The sequence below is a fragment of the Zootoca vivipara genome, chromosome 16 (genome assembly GCF_963506605.1).
Source record: "Zootoca vivipara chromosome 16, rZooViv1.1, whole genome shotgun sequence".
Classification (NCBI taxonomy): Eukaryota; Metazoa; Chordata; class Lepidosauria; order Squamata; family Lacertidae; genus Zootoca; species Zootoca vivipara.
Window position 1 is genome coordinate 38,341,613 of NC_083291.1, and position 22,395 is coordinate 38,364,007.

The 22,395-nt window shown below is 45.6% G+C and overlaps 2 protein-coding genes and 2 non-coding genes across 7 annotated transcripts; 1 reads left to right on the forward strand and 3 right to left on the reverse strand.

The window, feature by feature from the left end:
• Positions 1 to 870: 870 nt before the first annotated feature.
• On the reverse strand, positions 871 to 4,891 carry RPL10 (ribosomal protein L10). Its single transcript, XM_060268875.1, has 6 exons — positions 4,731 to 4,891; positions 2,784 to 2,842; positions 2,442 to 2,549; positions 2,069 to 2,207; positions 1,637 to 1,799; positions 871 to 1,103 (listed from the first exon to the last, which is right to left on the reverse strand). Exons 1-6 carry the CDS (start codon positions 4,751 to 4,753, stop codon positions 948 to 950), a joined length of 648 nt encoding a protein of 215 aa, XP_060124858.1. The 5' UTR covers positions 4,754 to 4,891; the 3' UTR covers positions 871 to 947.
• On the reverse strand, positions 1,283 to 1,416 carry LOC118075505 (small nucleolar RNA SNORA70). The gene has a single exon (XR_004691382.1). It is a non-coding gene; the product is annotated as a small nucleolar RNA SNORA70 (small nucleolar RNA).
• On the reverse strand, positions 1,891 to 2,024 carry LOC118075506 (small nucleolar RNA SNORA70). Its single transcript, XR_004691383.1, has one exon. It is a non-coding gene; the product is annotated as a small nucleolar RNA SNORA70 (small nucleolar RNA).
• Positions 4,892 to 5,927: 1,036 nt separating the features above from the next.
• Positions 5,928 to 22,068, forward strand: IDH3G (isocitrate dehydrogenase (NAD(+)) 3 non-catalytic subunit gamma). 4 transcript variants are annotated; one of them, XM_035140313.2, is made up of 14 exons: positions 5,928 to 6,083; positions 7,912 to 7,953; positions 9,834 to 9,845; positions 14,220 to 14,317; positions 14,483 to 14,595; positions 15,395 to 15,455; positions 16,060 to 16,192; positions 16,993 to 17,126; positions 17,497 to 17,599; positions 18,367 to 18,513; positions 18,837 to 18,931; positions 19,786 to 19,846; positions 21,026 to 21,121; positions 21,838 to 22,068. In XM_035140313.2, exons 1-14 carry the CDS (start codon positions 6,015 to 6,017, stop codon positions 21,838 to 21,840), a joined length of 1,167 nt encoding a protein of 388 aa, XP_034996204.1. In that variant the 5' UTR covers positions 5,928 to 6,014; the 3' UTR covers positions 21,841 to 22,068. The 4 variants fall into 4 exon arrangements, with proteins under 4 accessions (XP_034996204.1, XP_034996205.1, XP_060124855.1 ...); XM_035140314.2 differs by lacking the exon at positions 9,834 to 9,845; XM_060268872.1 differs by having other exon boundaries at positions 6,002 to 6,132; positions 7,912 to 9,845.
• Positions 22,069 to 22,395: the final 327 nt, after the last annotated feature.

A 22,395-nucleotide genomic window follows, 5' to 3' on the forward strand; every position in this document is an offset into this window, starting at 1 on the left:
GGTCGGGGTGGGGAGGTCAGCTGGTAAGCCTCCTCACCAGCCCATATAACTCGCACCTGATAGGCTCTGCCATGCCGAAGGACTCAGCAAGAGCCGCAGTTGCAAAACTCTGACTGTGAAAGCTCTGTAAGGATACCAGCCCAGTTGTTGTACCATACTTAATAATAATAAAAAAGACATCCCCTGAAAATAAGTCCTGGTGTGTTTTTTTGGAGGAAAAATAAAGACGTGTCTTATTTTAGGAGAAACACGGTAGGGACTGCTCTGGTGGGAAGGTAAATGGCGTTTCCGTGCGCTGCTCTGGTTCGCCAGAAGCAGCTTAGTCATGCTGGCCACATGACCCGGAAGCTGTACGCCGGCTCCCTCAGCCAATAACACAAGATGAGTGCCGCAACCCCAGAGTCGGACACGATTGGACCTGATGGTCAGGGGCCCCTTTCCTTTCCTTTAAGCTTAGGGCTGGGTGAATTTAAATATCCTACATGGGTCCAACCCTGATGAAGCAGGATACTGCCTCAGTAAGCCATACATCTATAATGCACACACAACACAACTGTGGTTGTGTAGTGCAGGGCAAGATTAGTAATAGAGGATAAGCTGTCTGAAATGGCCCCCTTCCCAATCTGCTCTGAATTACAGGGCAACCTTTTCCTGCTTACTTTGCCCTGGAAGTCCTGCAGGTTTTTTTGCCCCATCCTTAGGAATGTTTATGGGATTCACTACTGTGAGAATTGTCTTGTGTGACACAGACAAAGGTTTACTGATATTCAAATTCATTACCATGTTCACTTGTTTCCAGAAGAGGGTGAACGTATGCTTGATGTTATATCAAACCCACAGTAACATTAATGTGAGAGGAAACACAGCAGCTCAATAGACATTTTTTTATTTCTGTTCATCTTCCTTCAAGAATTGAGGAAAGCAGCTTGTGGATACACACCAAGCACTTATGCTGCATGCAGTGCACGCCACTTGTCCAAAGGGCCTCTGTTGGGGATGTATTTCACTCCACAGCCATCAGGAATAAGGCGCTTCTCAGCCACCATGTCCTCAAACTCATCAGCATTGAATTTGGTGAAGCCCCATTTCTTGGAAATATGGATCTGAGGGAGAGAGAAGACACCAGAAGCTCGCCTCAGACTTCCCAGCTGTTATGCATCTATTGCTGAGTATCTACTACTGAGTATCAGCCTGTCTTTGTTGAGCTGAGAAGCAACCCCACAGGTCAACTGGCTATACCATGCTGCTACACCACCACCAGTCAAGCACCTCACCAGGACTCAAGTGTTCCCAGGGTCCCTTAAGGTGCACTGTACCAGGAACAGAGCACGTACACAACCAAGGGAGTTACTGTGCGCAGTCAGTGCACACCACCCCCCGATAGCAGCAGGGGCTGGTCGGCTTAATTGACTGCAAGGTCAATTTTATCACCAGACATTACAGTCACGTCACTGTAGATGAAAGTCATGTGACAAAGTTCATTCTGGGCAAAAGGTTGTAAGAGCAGTAAACTAAAGCTTAAGATCTCACTAGCTATATTGAGAGATTTATGATGTTTTGCACTCTATCTTTAGTGGTGCAATGCCTGTATACTTCTGCACTGACAGTATTCTTCCCCCACCAACACACACATTACCTTCTGGCGACCAGGGAACTTGAACTTGGCTCTGCGCAGTGCTTCAATGACATGTTCCTTGTTCTGCACCTTGGTACGGATGGACATGATGACCTGGCCGATATGCACACGGGCCACAGTACCCTGAGGCTTGCCAAAGGCTCCACGCATTCCTGTCTGGAGTCTAATAAGAAACCAAAACCAAATCTTAGTTATCCTCAAGGACTATACCATGCTGCTACACCCACCATCAGTCAAGCACCTCACCAGGACTCAAGTGTTCCCAGGGTCCCTTAAGGTGCACTGTACAAGGAACAGAGCACGTACACAACCAAGAGAGTTACTGTGCGCAGTCAGTGCACACCACCCCCCGATAGCAGCAGGGGCTGGTCGGCTTAATTGACTGCAAGGTCAATTTTATCACCAGAACTGGGTCTCTAGCCCATTCCTCACCTATCAGCTCCAGCACATGACAACATCTTGTTGATGCGGATGACATGGAAGGGGTGCAGGCGCACGCGAATGTGAAAGCCATCCTTGCCACAACTTTTCACCATGTATTTGTTGGCACAGATACGGGCGGCCTCTAGAGCTGGAGAGAGAGAGAGAGACAGGGTGAATGGGACAGACCGTAGAACAGGCATCCCCAAACTGTGGCCCTCCAGATGTTTTGGCCTACAAGCCCAATGATCCCTAGCTAACAGGACCAGTTGTCAGGGATGATGGGAATTGTAGTCCAAAACATCTGGAGGGCCGAAGTTTGGGGATGCCTGCCGTAGAAGCACAGCAAAAAGAGTGGTTTGAGTGATCTGTTGGTGCTCTGTACCTTCTGATGAAAGCTGCTCATATTCATCTGACACCATGTGCCCACAGAGTGGGAACTCATCAACCTTGGCCTTCTTCCTGCCCAGGTCAAAAATCCTGATCTTGGGATCTGAAGAACAGAAAATAATTTTATTAGCCAGTTTCATGGGGATACAGGGAAGCTCACTAAAACTTGCATTTCCTAACAGGCCAAATTAGGTGCAATCCAATCTGACCAGGCAATTAAGTCTCATCAGGCTATCCCCTCTTGGATTAAATCCTACATCCCTATCTGAATGCATGCAGTTCAATTTTAACAGTTCATCAGGCAAAAATATGGCATTTGTGTCAATATCTTACTTACCAGGAACACCTCTACAGAAACGGGACTTGGGGTAAGGTTTGTTCTTGCAGTATCGATAACTAGAGGAAAAAGACAGATAAGATGGTCAGTAAAAAATTTTGAAATTAAAGTCACAATTGCTGAATATGCTAAACCAGAAACGGGGAAACTATAGCCTTGCATAGGTTGTTGAAGTACAGCTCCCATCAACCCTTGCCTTTGGCCATTCACATCTGATTGGGGGTTGGTGGGTTAGAAACTGGTCCAAGATGCAGTCCCAGATATTAGCCTTTTAAACCAATTTACTAGCCTAACGGAGTTTAGCAATGGAAGGATGACGAGCTCCAACCTTCCTTCAGCAGATCACTGCTTGTCTAAGCTGGGCAAACATAAGGAACAGAATCCTTCTTCCATGTTGCTAGTCTGCTTACTTGCCACATTCAATTTATTGCTGCTCTATGGCTACCAAGCAAATGCTAAATTAAAAGTATGTCTCATATAATTAATAAAGAGCATCTCTGTATTTATTGACTTTTATTTTCATGCTAGTAGTGTTTCTTAACAGTAAATGAAGTTCTGTGAACCCAAGAACTTCTACTTTCCCCATTGAATGTAAGGTGTTTAACTGGAATTTACATTTGGGGCAGGGGGAGAAAGGAGAGAATCATGAGTTTGGCCGAAAGAGCATTTATTGGCTGACAGATCTGGCTCCCTTCCCAAGATCAGTAGTAATTTCTGGGGCAAAGTTTACCTCAAAGTTACACTTGTCGCTAAACCTGGTATATATGAGAGACTGATATATAAATCAGAACGTCCAAGGTTTTTAGCTACTCAACAGCTTGGTTTGGACAATCGTTTTTGGCTCAACACACCATGGTTTTTGAAGCTTGGAATGGGCGCTTGTGAGAATATGTCTCCTATTCCTCATCAGTTTCTATGCAAAGATCTTGGCTTGTATTAAGACACAACCAGGAAATCTGGCTTTATGCTGGCCTGCTGGAGGTGGCGTGTGACAGAATGGTGAAACGGGGGAATGCTCAGCCCCAATGCTAGGGCCTGGCTTCATAAAAGTTTATGAGGCCTTGAATTAAAGTTTGAACCATTAGGCCATTAGGTGGTCTCAGGCAAAGCCACAACTCTCTAAGCTTAGTATCTAATGATTAGTGTTGTAAGAATAAAATAAAGAATATTTATGTGAAGCACTCTGAAGACTCTCACGCATATTAATATCATACTGTACTCAACTACATCCTACTCAAGAGTGCATCCACTGAAATTAGTCATACCTGCTTGCTTCAGTGGGCTTACTCTGAGTACAACTAGCAGTGACTACCACCCAAACCACTAACATTATGGATATTAGAGACAAAGAACATGGGGAGGCTTCAGCCTTCATGTCCTGCTTAAGGGTTTCTGATGCATGCATGCAGCTGGCCACTGCTAGGAGGTAGGATGCAAAATTAGGCAGGCAGCCCCTTGCTCAAATCTGGCAGAAATCTCATGTTTTTATGCAAAACTCACGGGGTGTGCGTGCGTGCGCGTACGGGGTGCATAAAGGTAAAGGGACCCCTGACCATTAGGTCCAGTCGTGTCCGACTCTGGGGTTGCAGCCCTAGGCTCTGTGGTTTAACCCACAGCGCCACCGGTGTGTTTGCGTGCGTGCTTGGGGTCTAATAGCCATCCCACGAAAACAACCTTGCTGCTAAGAACCACCACAGGCGGCATCAAGCGAGCCGTGAAAGCCAAGAGCCCCCAACGCGGGGCCCGTTTTGGTCGGCCACCCTCGTCCTCCACGATCGCGGTCCCCGCCAGAAGAGGAGAGCGGGAGATGCGGCTGCCAGGAGAGACCCCTTTACGCCTCCGCCCTCTCCACTCCCGTTCCTGGCAGATCCGCCTCCCCAGCCCCCAACGGAGCCGGCCACGCGGCCTCCGCCAGGCCTTGCCCGTCCTCTGGGCGGACCAACTCACCAGCGCGCGGGTCGGCGGCCCATGGCTGCAGGTCTGAGAGGCAAAGAGAGAGAGAGATAGAGAGTCAGTCAGGGGTCGCAAAGGGAAGCAGGCCGAGCGCAGGGCCTGCTTCTCGCTCTCAGGCCCAAGTCGCGCCGCAGCCGCCTCACCCGCGTACTCACCTCGCCGAGCGGAAAGAGAGCGGGGAGCGCGCCTGCGCGCTGCTTATCAACGCTGCCGCTCTAGGACCGCTGTGGACACAGAGGATGGGCCTAGTCTGGACAGGAAGCAGCGGAAGCTTAACGTGTCAGGAAGGTCGGAGCGAGACATTAACTTCCGGGTTGATTTTAGGGGAAACGTTCTTCTTACTCCATTTGAGTGGACGTTAAGCCTTTAACTGAGGGATAGAAGGGCGAAGGAGTTGCCCGTGCAATTGAACATACATTTGCTGCCGAAAAATTTTAGATGGGAGATCTTAAAAACAACAACCCTCATGTCAGTGCTGATCGTTATAATAGCCTCAGTATTTTGAACGATATAACGTGTGGAACGCCCATGGCTTTTGAGTTAGGTGGTGATAGTTTTCAAGGTCTTTATTCATGGGAAGGCGCTGCAAAGTCTCTATCGACCTCCGCTCTTACTTGGCACTTCGAAATACAGTAACACAGTTGTTCTTTTTATAATCTATATATCTTCATCTACTGTATACTATTTTTGTTATCCTTTTACACATAATTAAACATGTATTGTACATGAGTGACAAAAAAATGGGTCACAGGGGGTGTAAAATGCTAAACATATTTACAGTACCATAATAATGAGGTGATCACAGTAAACCAGTTCAATGAATTCTTCAAAAAATCAACTTGGAAAACACAGAATAATAGTTGTTTTATTAATGTGGCTGTAACAAGCAATTTTGTCGAAAGTTTACAGAAAAACAAAACAGAGACTTAATTCACATTGATGTCCAATATGTATCATTTAACTTGCTGGCTTTCCGTAGTCTCCCTCCCCTCAACCCTGAAACGAGGAGCAATTTTATTAAGACGTCCTTGCTTACATAGATATACTCTTACTAAGGACGCATTGCGGCAGCTATCGCTGCATTCAGTTGAAATCATTAGTAAAAGCAACACCGGGAGTTAAAAGAATCAAGCTCTGTTGGAAGAGACAGGCTAAAGCAACTTTTCTGCGCATGCGCTCCTCCCGCCGCTTGTGTAGGAAGACGCGGTTTCTTCGTCACAGGTCTCGCGGTATCTGGATAAGACTCCTCTTAATTCGCCCCCCTCAGAAGATTCAAGGATGGCAGCTTCAGCAGTTTTGTACACTGGCAGGCAGCTTTGGAGGCCAGCCTTGTTGGCGTCCCGTTCGGTAAGACAACGGTTTCGACTGCGGGTGCGGACATTGACCTTGTCCGAAGGTGAAGAGAAACCGGCGCCGCTACCTTGGTTTCCTCTCATGGGAGTGGGCAGGCGGGCTGGCTGGGGGGGGGGCAACCGTTGCCATGTTTCCGATTGGTTAAGAAGGCAGACGGTGGGTGGGACAAAGAGAGAATGGTGCTTTCGCATTGGCTGGCCGACCCGAGGGCTCTTATGGAAAGGTTTTTTATTGGGAGCTTCCTTTGATACTCTTTGCGTAGCAGATAATTTTGATTGGGCGATAGATATGAAACTTCTTGTTTAGTCGTTTAGTCGTGTCCGACTCTTCGTGACCCAATGGATAGGGTTGCTTAGACTCAATAGTGGACAGGACTTCTGTGCCTTTAATTGCCCTGCTCTCTTTTGAGTCTGGAAACCTTAAAGAGAAACCAGCAGACCCTTTGCTTGGAAATTAAACAAAGGGTCCGTTGGTTTCTCTTTTAAGGTTTCCAGACTCAAAAGAGAGCAGGGCAATTAAAGGCACAGAAGTCCTGTCCTCTATTGAGTCTGGCAACCCTACCCATGGACCAGGGCACGCCAGGCACTCCTGTCTTCCACTGCCTCCCGCAGTTTGGTCAGACTCATGTTCGTAGCTTCGATAACACTGTCCAACCATCTCGTCCTCTGTCGTCCCCTTCTCCTTGTGCCCCCCCCATCTTTCCCAGCTTCAGGGTCTTTTCCAGGGAGTCTTCTCTTCTCATGAGGTGGCCAAAGTATTGGAGCCTCAGCTTCAGGATGTGTCCTTCCAGTGAGCACTCAGGACTGATTTTCTTAAGAAATGGATCGGTTTGATCTTCTTGCAGTCCATGGGACTCTCAAGAGTCTCCTCCAGCACCAGAGGAGGCGACTAGGAGACTATGAGAGAAGAATTAAAGGGCTAAAAGCACAACCAAGGAAATTAAAGGAAAGGAAACAGCCCTGTTTCCACGAGCTGCTGCTTCTTCTTCTTCTTCTTCTTCTTCTTCTTCTTCTTCTTCTTCTTCTTCTTCTTCTTCTTCTTCTTCTTCTTCTTCTTCTTCTTCTTCTTCTTCTTCTTCTTCTTCTTCTTCTTCTTCTTCTTCTTCTTCTTCTTCTTCTTCTTCTTCTCCTCCTCCTCCTCCTCCTCCTCCTCCTCCTCCTCCTCCTCCTCCTCCTCCTCCTCCTCCTCCTCCTCCTCCTCCTCCTCCTCCTCCTCCTCCTCCATAGTAATGAGTCTGGAATAACTGCCACCCATTGCTTTCATACAAACTTATTTATTAATTGCATTTATATCCCACCTTTCACTCAGGGAGCTCAAGGTGGTTCATACTTTTCCTGTTGCTCCCCATTTATCCTCACAACAGCAACCCTGTGAGGTAGGTTAGGTTGAGAGGCTGGCCCACAGTCACCCAGTGAGTTTCATGGCTGAATGTGAATTTAAACCAGGCACCCCCAAACTTCAGCCCTCCAGATATTTTGGACTACAATCCCTATCATCCCTGACCACTGGTCCTGTTAGCTAAGGATCATGGGAGTTGTAGGCCAAAACTGGAGGGCCACAGTTTGGGGATGCCTGATTTAAACCCTTCATTGGCATTAAATACTTGATTATATTTAATGGGACAGTTGACCAAGAATGCTTTGACAGATCAAATATCCATCTCTAGCTTCTGGCAAAGGGGAGTAAATGAAATATCTTCCTCAAACCTGGAATTTCATGGCAGGACACCTAGTGTTTCATTCCTGTCTTGTAGGAATCATTTATTTCTGGATTCCCCAAATCACCTTCCTTAGCCTATACTGTTTTTCTCTCTCCCTCACAGGTGCAGGCTGTAACAGATGGCAGTCGCAGGAATGTGGCCTCGGTTTGTATTGCTTGTGCTTGCCATCCTTTGTCACAGAGAGATGTTAGGGGAGGCACTTTTGTGTTCTATTGTACAGTACATTATTCCCCCCACAAATTCACTGACAGGTGTCTATGGACAGATGGGGGGTGTAAATGGTCCTGATGTAACATCAGTTTCTATTCTCTTTACTGATTGAGCACCCGAGGAGTTGGGATCAAATCTGGTATGCAAGCAAAATGTTGCAATCTAGGATAGTTTCTCCTCTTGGAGGAATGTGTTCTAATGGGCTCTGTCATATTGACCTGCCTTTTCCCTGTCTTCTCTCTGTTAAATTGGACTAATAATTCTGACTCACTTTACTGTGTAGGGAAATTACAAGGTACTAGCAGCCTTGTACCTTTTAAAATCAATGGTTAAGATCAGTGGAGTTTTCAAAGGTTCAGTCCATTATCTTGATTCAAAATGGCATCCGATTTTATCCCAAGATAGAGGAAAACCTGCTCCTAGATTCAGGAACTGTTGTGCAAAATTTGGTTATGATATCTTAAAGAGGTATCCAAATGCATAGCAAACAACTAACTTTCCAAAATACATGAAAAAATTAAAAAGATCAGTGGATAACATTTCAGAGGCACCAGATATACTTTCTGGACCCCTGGAAGTTTGTAGTCGTTAATACACTCTGGCTTCCCTGATCACTAAAGCTGGTGTTCATGAGGGTTAGAATCATGGTCATATTTGTTTAAAAATGAAAGTTGGAAGTCCCTGAAATCTTTGACTGAATCAGTAATGATAAAATGGGCCCAAGACCTGGGCTATAATGTCCTGATAGAAGTGGGAAAGGCTGTGGAGGGCGGACTTAAAATTTACCGCCTGTTATAATTTAAGAGAAAACATCTTAAAGGTGATGTACAGGTGGTACCAAACACCAGAAAAGCTAGCCAAGATGTACAAGAATAAATCATCCAAGTGCTGGAGGTGTGATGCCGAATTAGGAACTCAAATGCATATGTGGTAGAAATGTCTGGAAATATGTAAATTTTGGAATAACATTTATGAAGAACTTAAGAAAATGTTAAAATATACAATCAAAAAAAGACCGGAAATGTTTTTACTTAATATAATACCAGAAGACATAGAAACCCCAAATATTGTTGATGTATGGAATTGTGGCAGCAAGAGTCCTCCTGATTGCGAGGAATTGGAAAAATAAAAATTTACCCAGTACAACAGATTGGCAAGTTTTAATGAAAGAATATTCGCAGCTAGCAAAATTTACTGGAAGAATTAGAGGACAAATGAAACAAAAAATAAAAATGGAATGGAGGATATTTGATGAGTATATAAAGAATAATGGTATATTCAAAATCCTAACGGCATACTAAGGTTGAACCTAAACTGAATTTAAGAGAAGATTATATGTAAATGGAAGATAAGAATTGTGTGATATAATAAGGTGAACATACAGATATAAATGAATGATTTTTATTTTTTCTAGTTTCTGTTCCCCCCGCTTTTTTTTCTTGGGTTTTTTTTGTGATTGCATTTCTGGTTGCATGATCAGAACTTCAGAATGTGCTGGTTTTTTTGTCTGTAATAGTGTATGTGTATGTTGAGTGTTTATGTTTTTAAAGAGAGAAATTAATAAAATTTATATTAAAAAAAGAAATCTGACTATTGCAGTACACAGAGGAAGTCACACTCTGCAAATCACAGTACTATAATGGCTCTAAGGACATAAGAGATTGTAAAGCACTCTGGTTAATATGCTAGATGAAGGATCTTGGCAAATGTTTGATTAACAATATTTTTTTTTTACATTGCTGCCTGTGAAATTCCTGTTCTCCCCCCCCCCTTTCCCATCTCCCCAATATCTGTTCCTGATACATTGCCTACAGCAACAGACTATTGTAAGTAGTTTTCCTACCATTTCAATTTTAAACTTGGAGTTCCAGCCAATGGGTTTAAGTATCTTATTCCAATTATCAAGTATTAATCAGGCTGCAAATGTCCCAAGCTGGATGGTAACTGGCAATGGGTGGTTGCTAAGACTGACACTACTGAGCTAGAATATATGGACCATTAGTCCTAAGTTGTTCTTTAGCCTCCTCTCCCAAGTTGGAAATAGTGGGCTTAAACCTTTCTTCAATTTGGTTTTTGGAAACACTGTCTCCTGAATGGGGTTTGATAAGCTAGGATTGGGAATACTGATGTCTATATTTACCACTGGAAACCAGAGGTCAGAGTGGATACAATTCAAGGCAATTGAGAATATCATGACAATGCTTAGTGCTGGTTGAATGTAGTGTTGTTGTTGTTGTTGTTGTTTAGTCGTTTAGTCGTGTCCGACTCTTCGTGACCCCATGGACCATAGCACGCCAGGCACTCCTGTCTTGCACTGCCTCCCGCAGTTTGGTCAAACTCATGTTCGTAGCTTCGAGAACACTGTCCAACCATCTTGTCCTCTGTCGTCCCCTTCTCCTAGTGCCCTCAATCTTTCCCAACATCAGGGTCTTTTCCAAGGATTCTTCTCTTCTCATGAGGTGGCCAAAGTATTGGAGCCTCAGCTTCACGATCTGTCCTTCCAGGGAGCACTCAGGGCTGATTTCCTTAAGAATGGATAGGTTTGATCTTCTTGCAGTCCATGGGACTCTCAAGAGTCTCCTCCAGCACCATAATTCAAAAGCATCAATTCTTCGGCGATCAGCCTTCTTTATGGTCCAGCTCTCACTTCCATACATCACTACTGGGAAAACCATAGCTTTAACTATACGGACCTTTGTCGGCAAGGTGATGTCTCTGCTTTTTAAGATGCTGTCTAGGTTTGTCATTGCTTTTCTCTCAAGAAGCAGGCGTCTTTTAATTTCGTGACTGCTGTCACCATCTGCAGTGATCAAGGAGCCCAAGAAAGTAAAATCTCTCACTGCCTCCATTTCTTCCCCTTCTATTTGCCAGGAGGTGATGGGACCAGTGGCCATGATCTTGGTTTTTTTGATGTTGAGCTTCAGACCATATTTTGCGCTCTCCTCTTTCACCCTCATTAAAAGGTTCTTTAATTCCTCCTCGCTTTCTGCCATCAAGGTTGTGTCATCTGCATATCTGAGGTTGTTGATATTTCTTCCAGCAATCTTAATTCCGGCTTGGGATTCATCTAGTCCAGCCTTTCGCATGATGAATTCTGCATATAAGTTAAATAAGCAGGGGGACAATATACAACCTTGTCGTACTCCTTTCCCAATTTTGAACCAATCAGTTGTTCCATATCCAGTTCTAACTGTAGCTTCTTGTCCCACATAGAGATTTCTCAGGAGACAGATGAGGTGATCAGGCACTCCCATTTCTTTAAGAACTTGCCATAGTTTGCTGTGGTCGACACAGTCAAAGGCTTTTGCATAGTCAATGAAGCAGAAGTAGACGTTTTTCTGGAACTCTCTAGCTTTCTCCATAATCCAGCGCATGTTTGCTATTTGGTCTCTGGTTCCTCTGCCCTTTCGAAATCCAGCTTGCACTTCTGGGAGTTCTCGGTCCACATACTGCCTAAGCCTGCCTTGTAGAATTTTAAGCATAACCTTGCTAGCGTGTGAAATGAGCGCAATTGTGCGGTAGTTGGAGCATTCTTTGGCACTGCCCTTCTTTGGAATTGGGATGTAGACTGATCTTCTCCAATCCTCTGGCCATTGCTGAGTTTTCCAAACTTGCTGGCATATTGGGTGTAGCACCTTAACAGCATCATCAGCTGGAATATCATCACTTCCACTGGCCTTGTTATTAGCAGTGCTTTCTAAGGCCCATTTGACTTCACTCTCCAAGATGTCTGGCTCAAGGTCAGCAACCACACTACCTGAGGTGTACGAGACCTCCATATCTTTCTGGTATAATTCCTCTGTGTATTCTTGCCACCTCTTCTTGATGTCTTCTGATTCTGTTAGGTCCTTACCACTTTTGTCCTTGATTATGGTAATCTTTGTACGAAATGTTCCTTTCATATCTCCAATTTTCTTGAACAGATCTCTGGTTTTCCCCATTCTATTGTTTTCCTCTATTTCTTTGCATTGCTCATTTAAGAAGACCCTCTTGTCTCTCCTTGCTGTTTTTTGGAAATCTGCATTCAGTTTCCTGTATCGTTCCCTATCTCCCTTGCATTTTGCTTGCCTCCTCTCCTCCGCTATTTGTAAGGCCTCGTTGGACAGCCATTTTGCTTTCTTGCATTTCCTTTTCCTTGGGATGGTTTTCGTTGCTGCCTCCTGTATAATGTTACGAGCCTCCATCCATAGTTCTTCAGGCACTCTGTCCACCAAATCTAAATCCTTAAACCTGTTCCTCACTTCCACTGTGTATTCATAAGGGATTTGATTCAGATTGTATCTTACTGGCCCAGTGGTTTTTCCTACTTTCTTCAGTTTAAGCTGGAATTTTGCTATAAGAAGCTGATGATCTGAGTTACAGTCAGCTCCAGGTCTTGTTTTTGCTGACTGTATAGAGCTTCTCCATCTTTGGCTGCAGAGAATATAATCAATCTGATTTCGATGCTGTCCATTTGGTGATATCCATGTGTAGAGTCGTCTCTTGTGTTGTTGGAAGAGAGTGTTTGTGATGACCAGCTTGTTCTCTTGACAGAACTCTATTAGCCTTTGCCCTGCTTCATTTTGAACTCCAAGGCCAAACTTGCCAGTTGTTCCTTTTATCTCTTGATTCCCTACTTTAGCATTCCAGTCCCCTGTAATGAGAAGAACATCCTTCTTTGGTGTCATTTCTAGAAGGTGTTGTAGGTCTTCATAGAATTGGTCAATTTCACTTTCTTCAGCACCGGTAGTTGGTGCATAAACTTGGATTACTGTGATGTTAAAAGGTCTGCCTTGGATTCGTATCGAGATCATTCTGTCATTTTTGAGATTGCATCCCATTACAGCTTTTGCCACTCTTTTGTTGACTATGAGGGCCACTCCATTTCTGCTACAGGATTCTTGCCCACAGTAGTAGATATGATAGTCATCCGAACTGAATTCGCCCATTCCCTTCCATTTTAGTTCACTGATGCCCAGGATGTCGATATTTATTCTTGTCATCTCATTTTTGACCACATCCAGCTTACCGCCATTCATGGTTCTTACATTCCAGGTTCCTATGCAATATTTTTCTTTACAGCATCGGACTTTCCTTTCGCTTCCAGGCATATCCGCAACTGAGCGTCCTTTCGGCTTTGGCCCAGCCGCTTCATCAGCTCTGAATCTACTTGTACTTGTCCTCCGCTCTTCCTCAGTAGCATGTTGGACGCCTTCCGACCTGAGGGGCTCATCTTCCAGCGTCATAACTTTTATATGCCTGTTGTCTTTGTCCATGGAGTTTTCTTGGCAGGGATACTGGAGTGGCTTGCCAGTTCCTTCTCCAGGTGGATCACGTTTAGTCAAAACTCTCCACTATGACCTGTCCATCTTGGGTGGCCCTGCATGGCATAGCTCATAGCTTCTCTGAGTTATTCAAGCCCCTTCGCCACGACAAGGCATTGATCCATGAAGGGGTGAATGTAGTGTAGCAAGCTAAAAGAATGAGGTGAGAACGGGGTGGTCTGCTGGTTAGAATAGAGCAGCTGGTACAGTATTACCTGGCTGAGATCTAGGCCTCTCGGGGCTTCATTCTTCACTTTGAACAAAGAATCTATACCCTTGTTGTTTTGAAACTCTCCTGATCATCAGAAGCTTGTCAGGGGTTCCTCATAGGGAAGGAAGATCCATAAGGGTGAACCAGCTTGTTTGCCTTCCATGCTTTGTGTAGGCATAGGGGAGTGCTGAGCATGTTCTAGGATGTTGCCCGTAGTTAGCAAGGGGTGACAGTGAAGCCCAGTAGGCCTGACCAAGCACTGCCTGCAAACTAAGTGGGCGACTTAGAAAATGCCCCAGAACTCTCTGCAGTAAGTGGGGTGGGGGCATTTCATGGCAGACTCTGCATGTCAGTCAGTATGGAAAGGGTTCTTTGGAGACTTGTCTGAAAGGCATTGGTCTAGATCAGGCATCCCCAAACTTCAGCCCTCCAGATGTTTTGGCCTACAACTCCCATGATCCCTAGCTAACAGGACCAGTGGTTGGGGAAGATGGGAATTGTAGTCCAAAACATCTGGAGGGCCAAAGTTTGGGGATGCCTAGCCTAGATGAACATGGCAGGGATGTGTAGTGACTGAGAAAAAAGACCACCTAAGATTCCTGGGCAGGGGTGTGGCCTAGATGAAAGGATTACGATTTGCAAGATTTTGTTCTAAACTGCCTAAACCGGCACCTATTTCTCCACAGCCTCCACCAGCCAAATATGGGGGACGCCATACTGTGACAATGATTCCTGGAGATGGGATTGGGCCGGAGCTTATGCTTCATGTCAAGGAGCTGTTCAGGTACAAATTTCCTCTCTCTGTGCCTCTCCAGAGCTGTGCATAAGACCCAGGAGGACTGCTTGTGTGCACTGACTAGTCCTGCTAACTAGTAGGCACTTTTTGCCTCTCAAAGCCATGGCTGGAATTCACCTTGACTGCCCCACCCTTCTCTTCTCTCTACCCCAGGCATGCCTGTGTGCCTGTGGACTTTGAGGAAGTTCTGGTGAGCGCAGAGGGATCTGAAGAGGACATGAAGAATGCTCTCATGGCCATCCGGCGCAACCGTGTGGCCCTCAAAGGTGATCCTCTTTGCTTTTCACAGCATGCAGAATTGTGCCAAATTCTGCATAAAGTGAAGTCGAAAGGAGGAGAAAGGGATGTCCTGTGTATCTTTTGAGAGGGCGGTTGGAAAAGGCAGATTTGTTATACTGGGCTGCATGGGCTTAGTAAAGGCCAGTATCCATTTATTTTCCAAAGCCACATTTTGGATTCATCTGGTCCCCTTCCCTTCTTCCCTTCTTTCTTCTTCAGTCCAAAATGAGCCTATTCTAGGTTTCGCCTTAACAGTATTTGAATATGCTTATTTTTATTTATTACATTTATATACCACCTCTGTCTTCCAAGGAGTTCAAGATGGTGTACATGGTTCTCCTCCCCGCCATTTCATCCTCACAACAACCCTGTGAGGTAGGTTAGGCTAAGAGATGGTGACTGGCCCAAGGTCACCCAGTGAGCTTCATTGCTGAGTGAGGATTTGAACCCTGTTTTCTCAGGTCATTGTCCAATACTCTGCTGCATTTAAACCTATATCTAATATTGCATCCTTGTGATAGCTCTGGAAAACTGGTGCTGCTTATTCCCATTTTATGGCTGGAGGAACTGAAACTAACAGCCTCTCAGTACATGTCTGACTGCTGTGGAATCTGAATCTAGATTTCCCTGGCTTGATATTTTATCCACATTTGTTTCTAACCCATCAGGAAAGAGGGCAATTTATATAGCTGCAATTTTCAGATTGCCCCATATTGGTGTGTTACGTTTACTAGGGCCAGGGAGTGGATCCTCTTATTAACTGGTTCTCTTTTCCTGGCTTTATAGGAAATATCGAGACGAACCATAACTTGCCACCTTCTCACAAGTCTCGGAACAACATAATGCGGTGAGTTGAGAGAGAGGCTTAGTGCAGTTGCCAGGCAGAGCCTAAGAGTTGGGAGTGTGGTTTAGTCCATATACAACCTCTCATTTTCATTTCCTACCCCTGTCTAGATGCTTTAAAAAATAGTGGAAGTGGAAGAAAGTATGTAAATGAGGCCAGTAGTATGAATTTCTTTATTGCTTACCATAGTGATGCCATAAGTCACAGAACTGATATGCAGCTCTGCCCTCTGTTCCTTGGTGTGGTTTTGCTTCTGGTCTGCTGAGCTGGGAAGCACACTGGAAAAGCAAGTGGAAGCATTCTTGCTGGTTGGGTGTGATCCTGCATCACAGCCAGACCCATCAGCCCTCCTGGTCCCATCCAGGTGTGCCATAAAACCTCATTTCCAGTGATGTGGGTTGGTCGTCATCCATAGCATATGAGGTTCATCTCTACTAGCAACACAATACTCTTGTTAAGGCAAATGGTGAAATTAGGAAAAAAGTGGATCTGGGGCAGAAGGAACAATTGTGCTTTCTGAAGTACGCAGAATCACAACAATTGTTATTCTGAGTAGAATCTGTGCTGTGTGACCTTTCCCTTTCCCTTTCCCTCTCTGATTCCACAGCACAAATCTGGATCTGTTTGCTAATGTGATTCACTGCAAGAGCCTTCGAGGAGTGGCAACCAGGCACCATGACATTGACATACTCATAGTCCGAGAGAACACGGAGGGAGAATACAGCAGCCTGGAGCATGAGGTGCTAATTAGCAGAGGCAATCCCTTTTGCCCTCTTTATTTCTCCCCATATCCCCCTCCCTCCTCAACCCTATTAGCATGGGGGCAGTGCTGTTTCCTCTCCAGGTGGGCTTTCCCCCCTTTCCTTTCCTTCTAAAGCATACTAACTCTCCGCTTGTGGCATATCGTGATCAGGACTGAGTGTTGACGGGATAGTTTGCTATATGGCAAGTGAGGTGTCAAAGATTGTATGGTGGTGGCCAGCAATTGACAGTCTAGGGGTTCAGTCTGGGCTCTCATCCTTCAATTCCAGGGATTCCTTCCTGTGATTGCAAAAAACCAAGATGCTGACAAGTGGATTTTTAACCTTCCTCACCATGACCAGTCACAGGGACCGGTTCTGTAAAAGCTCCTCCATACATTACTAGCATATTCTCTCTCTCTCTCTCTCTCTCTCTCTCTCTCTCTCTCTCTCTCTCTCTCTCTCTCTCTCTCACACACACACACACACACACACACACACACAGAGAGAGAGAGAGAGAGAGAGAGAGACATTTGCTTTGTCTCATATGGGTATGACACAAACAGGCAAAGCCTGCAGCTCTTGCTCAGTTAAATACATGGCCTCTAACCAGGGTTCTATGATACATCATAGGGGAAAACCACAAGCAGAAAGTTGGTTTCCGAAAACTAGCAATCCCTCCAAGTCAAGGATTGCAGTAATCTTTCCAAGTAGGACATCATTTCCCACCCAGTCCCAGCTGAGCTAGAGGTAGAACCTAGGAGTTTTGATTTTGCCTGTTCTGCCCCTGCCCCCTCCAGAGTGTCCCTGGTGTAGTGGAGAGCCTGAAGATCATCACAAGGACCAAGTCGCTGCGCATCGCAGAATACGCCTTCAAGCTGGCGCAAGAAGCTGGGCGCAAGAAGGTGACCGCCGTCCACAAGGCAAACATCATGTACGTTAGGGGACATGTAGGCCTTTCTTCGGCGTACGTGTGTGGGAGCAGGGATGGGTGTAGCTGGGGGTGATGGTTTTCTGGCTCAGTGGTGTAAAGTGTGCTCAGTAGGAGATGGCCCCATTCTTATTTATGCACCCTGCAAATCAGGCCATTATGCTGTGAGGTTTTATTCCTAGGCTGCCAAGTTCTAGGATCAGGTTTCAGTTCTGTGTGGAAGAGGTAGGCAGTACAGGCCTGACTGTACGCTAGCATCAGAGACCTTTCTGCTCTTGTTCAGGAGTACCGCAAACTTTTGCTGCCTCTACAGTTTGTGGCGCCTTTGCTGCAGCTCTGGCTGATTATTTCCCCTCTTTTTCTCCCATATTAGGAAGCTGGGTGATGGCCTTTTCCTGCAGTGCTGCAAAGAGGTGGCAGCTAGCTTCCCAAACATCACATTTGAGAGCATGATTGTTGACAACACTACTATGCAGGTACTTGGATGTTCGAGTTTTATGTCTAGCTGCCATTTCAAACACAGGAAACACCACCGTAGGTCCCTTTCAGATTGCCACCTTAATCCATTCACATGGATTAAACATGTACAGGAGTCAGCCCAGTGTTTTGTGCCCACAAGCAGAACTTTGGTTTTTTTGTTTTCATAGAATCATAGAGTTGGAAGAGACCACAAGGGCCATCCAGTCCAACCCCCTGCCAAGCAGGAAACACCATCAAAGCGTTCTTGACATATGCCTGTCAAACCTCTGCTTAAAGACCTCCAAAGAAGGAGACTCCACCACACTCCTTGGTAGCAAATTCCACTGCCGAACAGCTCTTACTGTCAGGAAGTTCTTCCTAATGTTTAGGTGGAATCTTCTTTCTTGAAGTTTGAATCCATTGCTCCGTGTCCACTTCTCTGGAGCAGTTTTGTTTTGTTTTTTTAAAATAGAATCATGAGAACTGGAAATGTCAAGTTTTGTAATAGTTAAAGCAATTGTTATAAAGGAAACTGAAGACATTTCTCAGGATTTTCTTTGGAGGGAAAGCCAGGTTGGCTAATAATGTAACCTTCTGTTTAGAATATGTGACTTTTGCAGATCATTCAGAGAAACTGTTTAAATTAGGAGTGCTTTTATGCAAGCTTCCAGGCAGACCTGAAACTACATCACCGTTCTGTTGTGACTGGAATGGGTGGGGGAGAGGTGGGGGCATGAATCACTACTCTCACCTTTACACTCACTGCTGTCTCTGATTTTCCTAGTTGGTGTCCCGTCCACAGCAGTTTGATGTCATGGTTATGCCTAACCTCTACGGCAACATTGTCAACAACGTCTGTGCTGGACTGGTTGGGGGCCCAGGCCTGGTGCCAGGTGCCAATTATGGGCGTGATTATGCAGTTTTTGAAACGGTGAGTTTTTGAGAGGGTGGTAGATGTCAGGCTCTGGTAAAGTGGGGTTGTGATGAAGAAGCACCAAGGACAGGAATGCTACTCAGCTGAGTGAGAAAGGGCTCCTAAGGCAGAGGCTCTGGCTTCCAGATGGGCCTGAGCACCAGGATCTCTCCAATAAGCATTGCCTGGAAGAAAACTGAGGGGGAATGGAAGAGAACAGAACACACCAGCAAAAAAAGAGGCCACTTGTTATGGTTTCTTTCATTTTGGAAACCCTCTTGCTCCCTCAGACAATATAACCTGCTCTCTTAATGCCTTATCTCTCTTTTCTCCCTCTTTAGGCCACGCGCAATACTGGCAAGAGCATTGCTGGCAAGAACATTGCCAACCCCACAGCCATGCTGCTCGCCAGCTGCATGATGCTGGACCACCTCAAGTACGTGCGCATACCCTTTTCCCTGTCTCAGCTGCCGCTGCCTCTGCCTAATACAGCTGCCGCAATTGTTTCCCCATTTCCCAACTATGAGAGCCAACGTGGCATAGTGGGTTAGCCTCTAGGATGGGTGTGTGGAACCTTTGGCCCTCTAGATGTTGCCGTCCTCATCCCTGACAGTGCATGCTATGGCTGATGGGAGTTGTAGTTCAGCAACGTGTGTGTGTGTTGGGGGGGGGGGTACGACAAAGATTCCCTTCACCTGCTCTAGGCAGCCCCAAGTTCAAATATAGAATCATAGAATCATAGAGTTGGAAGAGACCACAAGGGCCATCCAGTCCAACCCCCTGCCGAGCAGGAAACACCATCAAAGCATTCTTGACATATGCCCGTCAAGCCTCTGCTTAAAGACCTCCAAAGAAGGAGACTCCACCACACCCCTTGGTAGCAAATTCCACTGCCGAACAGCTCTTACTGTCAGGAAGTTCTTCCTAATGTTTAGGTGGAATCTTCTTTCTTGTAGCTTGAATCCATTGCTCCGTGTCCGCTTCTCTGGAGCAGCAGAAAACAACCTTTCTCCCTCCTCTATATGGCATCCTGTTATATATTTGAACATGGCTATCATATCACCCCTTAACCTTCTCTTCTCAGCTACTAAATTATTGGGTGACGCTAGGTGGAGAGATGTGTCTAAAATGTGGGAGCTACACTTACCTGATCATCTTGGGGAAAGTGTGAGACAAAAATGAAATGTTTGTCTCAGTGGGAGATTCTTCCATCATAATAGGGGAGGGTGGGGAAGAGAGACTTCATTTGTGCTGCTGTTTCTCACCGCTTCACTCTGTTGTTCATTGCAGACTGCACAGCCATGCATCAATTATCCGCAAGGCAGTTCTGGCCTCTATGGACGAAGCAGAAGTGAGTTGCTTTTTCCATTCCCAGGCCAATGGCTTATCAAAAGAATTGGGGATGTGGGCTCTTAGCTAAGGTCACTGGGTGTTCTTCTTGGGAACTGCAGAGGACTTAAAAACCATCGTCAAATATCTCAGATTGATTTCTTGTTTGTTTTGGAGGGAACCCAAAATGTGACTTGCCATTCCAAGACATGCTTTTAGGGGGCGGGTCTAAATGATTCCTAGAGCAAGTGTGAAGGATGCAGCCATTGGGCCCATGAGTCTTTAAAGTTCCCTTAAGCAAAACAAAGACGGTTGAGCAGGTACTAGTCCATGTGCCCTACTGGCGGTGTAGTTGGATCAGAGAACATGGCCATGACTTGTACAGCAATGCAGGGACTTGTAGTGAGAAGTAAATGAAGAAGCTTGTGTTAGGTGGTACAATAGGGGAGCAGAAGTATCAAGTTGGTGGCATTGTGGAAAGAGGGTTGGGCGGAGTAGTCTATCCCTTCAGTTGGTCAAGAGCCACAGGTATCCAAGAGTGCACAACCACAGCATGTTGGTATGTGTCTGCATGTGGGTCTCCCTTGGTAACTGTCCTTACATTTTGAGTAGGTAGCCCATCTTCACTGCAAACGTTGCCTTTTTTTGCATTTTCATTTGTGGATGCCATGGGAAATAGTTTTTAACTTGGTGATATCTCTAGCTCCCCCATCCCTTTGGGAACTGCAGTTTCCAGTGTTTTGCTGGGACAAAGGGATGATTGCAGTGCAGATACACCAAGTGTTCAAGTGACTTGCAACAGTGTTTACAGATAAATTAAACAGTAAAAAAATGAAGGTCCCAAAATGCACGTTTGGGTTGAAGGGGGTTCTTGGCTCCCAAAAGTTTGAAGACTGACTGCTATTTAACTAAACTGAAGACTGTGAAGGTGACTTAATACAGCTTTAGTTACAGGTAGGTGTTGGTCTGACGTAGTCGAAACAAAATTTTAAAAACCCTTCCAGCAGCACCTTAGAGACCAACTAAGTTTGTCATTGGTATGAGCTTTCGTGTGCATGCACACTTCTTCAGATACACTGAAACAGAAGTCAGCAGATGCTTATATATAGTGAGAGGGTAGGGAGGGGTATTACTCCCTCCTTGTGGTGGGAGTGGGTGATTGACTGACTGATAAAGCTTTTTCTTTCTTTTTCCTCTCCAGACTCACACACCAGATATTGGGGGCCAGGGTACAACCTCAGCGGCTGTTCAGTCCATCCTGCAACATGTCAAAAAATCTAACCCGAACCTGGCACAGGTGAGTTGGGTAGGAAGGTAACAGGTTTGCAGCTCTCAAAAGGTGTGGGGGGGAGGGTTGAAGTGGAAGGTGAGGAAGGGAAGTTATAAGATTTTGATGAAGGGCAGACTTTTTGAAACCCTTTCCCAATGTCACCGTACCAATGTTTTTGTATGATTGTACTTGCTTGTCCTTACTGAGCAGTTCATAGCTTCTGTCTTTAGGGATTGGATGTAAGGCAGGAGAAAGAAGGGCAGGAGCTTAGTGGGCACTGGTAGCAGCAAAATTTAGGGGCTGCATGGACACGAAGGATCCTCCTGCAACTGAAGCCAAGCAGTGTTAAACTTCACTTGTCCCTGCCTTAGGCTCTGCCTCTTTGCAGAATGGGAATTTTAGTGATAAACCATAGAGTGAGGTTGGGCAGAATGGCATATAAATAATTCTTAGCCTGTGTACAGTAATAGTACCTCTGTGAACGTCCGCCCCATCAACCATCCATTTCAGTGAACGTCCATGGCAAACCTGGAAGTACCGGAACAGATTACTTCCGGGTTTGCCAATCTCGCTTTGTGCATGCGCAAAAACACAAACCGCTCTGTGTGTGTGCACAGAGCAGTGCTTTGTCGAGCATCCAGGGCTCCGGAACGGATCCCAGACTCAAAGCAAGGTACCACTGTAGATAGCTTTGCTAAGGACCATTCAGTTCTTTTTACCTTTGCCTGTGTTGTTGTTTTTAGTGACATTCTGAAGCCAAAGAACCAGGCTCAATAGCCGTTTAAGCTACAACGGAAACAAATGCCCCTCCTGTCTGCCTAAAAGAAGCCGGAGCAACTCTACCGCCTGTGACTAGAACAGACTGTTCCATTGCGAACTAGCTAAGCACAAACTCCCATCTTCTGTATATAGTGTGTAAGATGACAATTCATACCCACCTCACTAAAGGGAAATAAATGGAAATGTGAGGCCTATCATGTCTGTGTGTCTCCTGCTTTTAGGCTGACTAGTAGATAAGCACAGCTAAGTGGATTAATGGTGTGGGGAGAGGGAAGTTTGGGGCTCTGGAGCATGGTTTTTATCGTAGGGAAGGATCCTGGTGACCTACACTGAAGGAACTTTCAATCAAGGACCAGCTAAGGCAGCAGCCAAATGCAAGGGCCATACTTCCCTAGTTAGGGAAGGGAGCTGGCTGCTTCCTGCAGTATAACCTACCATCACAGCACCTGCAGATTAGAATCTAAGATTGTGTCAATTTTTAAAGAAGCAGGTTTTCCTGTGGCTACAGCTGCACATCCCTT

Excerpts from the sequence above, each read along its gene's own strand:
- RPL10 (XM_060268875.1), bottom strand. The coding sequence starts at position 4,753 with ATGGGCCGCCGACCCGCGCGCTG. Across the intron at positions 2,843-4,730 it reads GGCCGCCGACCCGCGCGCTG|TTATCGATACTGCAAGAACA; the intron begins GTGAGTTGGTCC and ends TTTTTCCTCTAG. Across the intron at positions 1,104-1,636 it reads AGTTCCCTGGTCGCCAGAAG|ATCCATATTTCCAAGAAATG; the intron begins GTAATGTGTGTG and ends TCTCTCCCTCAG.
- IDH3G (XM_035140313.2), top strand. The coding sequence starts at position 6,015 with ATGGCAGCTTCAGCAGTTTTGTACACTGGCAGGCAGCTTTGGAGGCCA. Across the intron at positions 6,084-7,911 it reads CCTTGTTGGCGTCCCGTTCG|GTGCAGGCTGTAACAGATGG; the intron begins GTAAGACAACGG and ends TCTCCCTCACAG. Across the intron at positions 17,600-18,366 it reads TTGACAACACTACTATGCAG|TTGGTGTCCCGTCCACAGCA; the intron begins GTACTTGGATGT and ends TGATTTTCCTAG.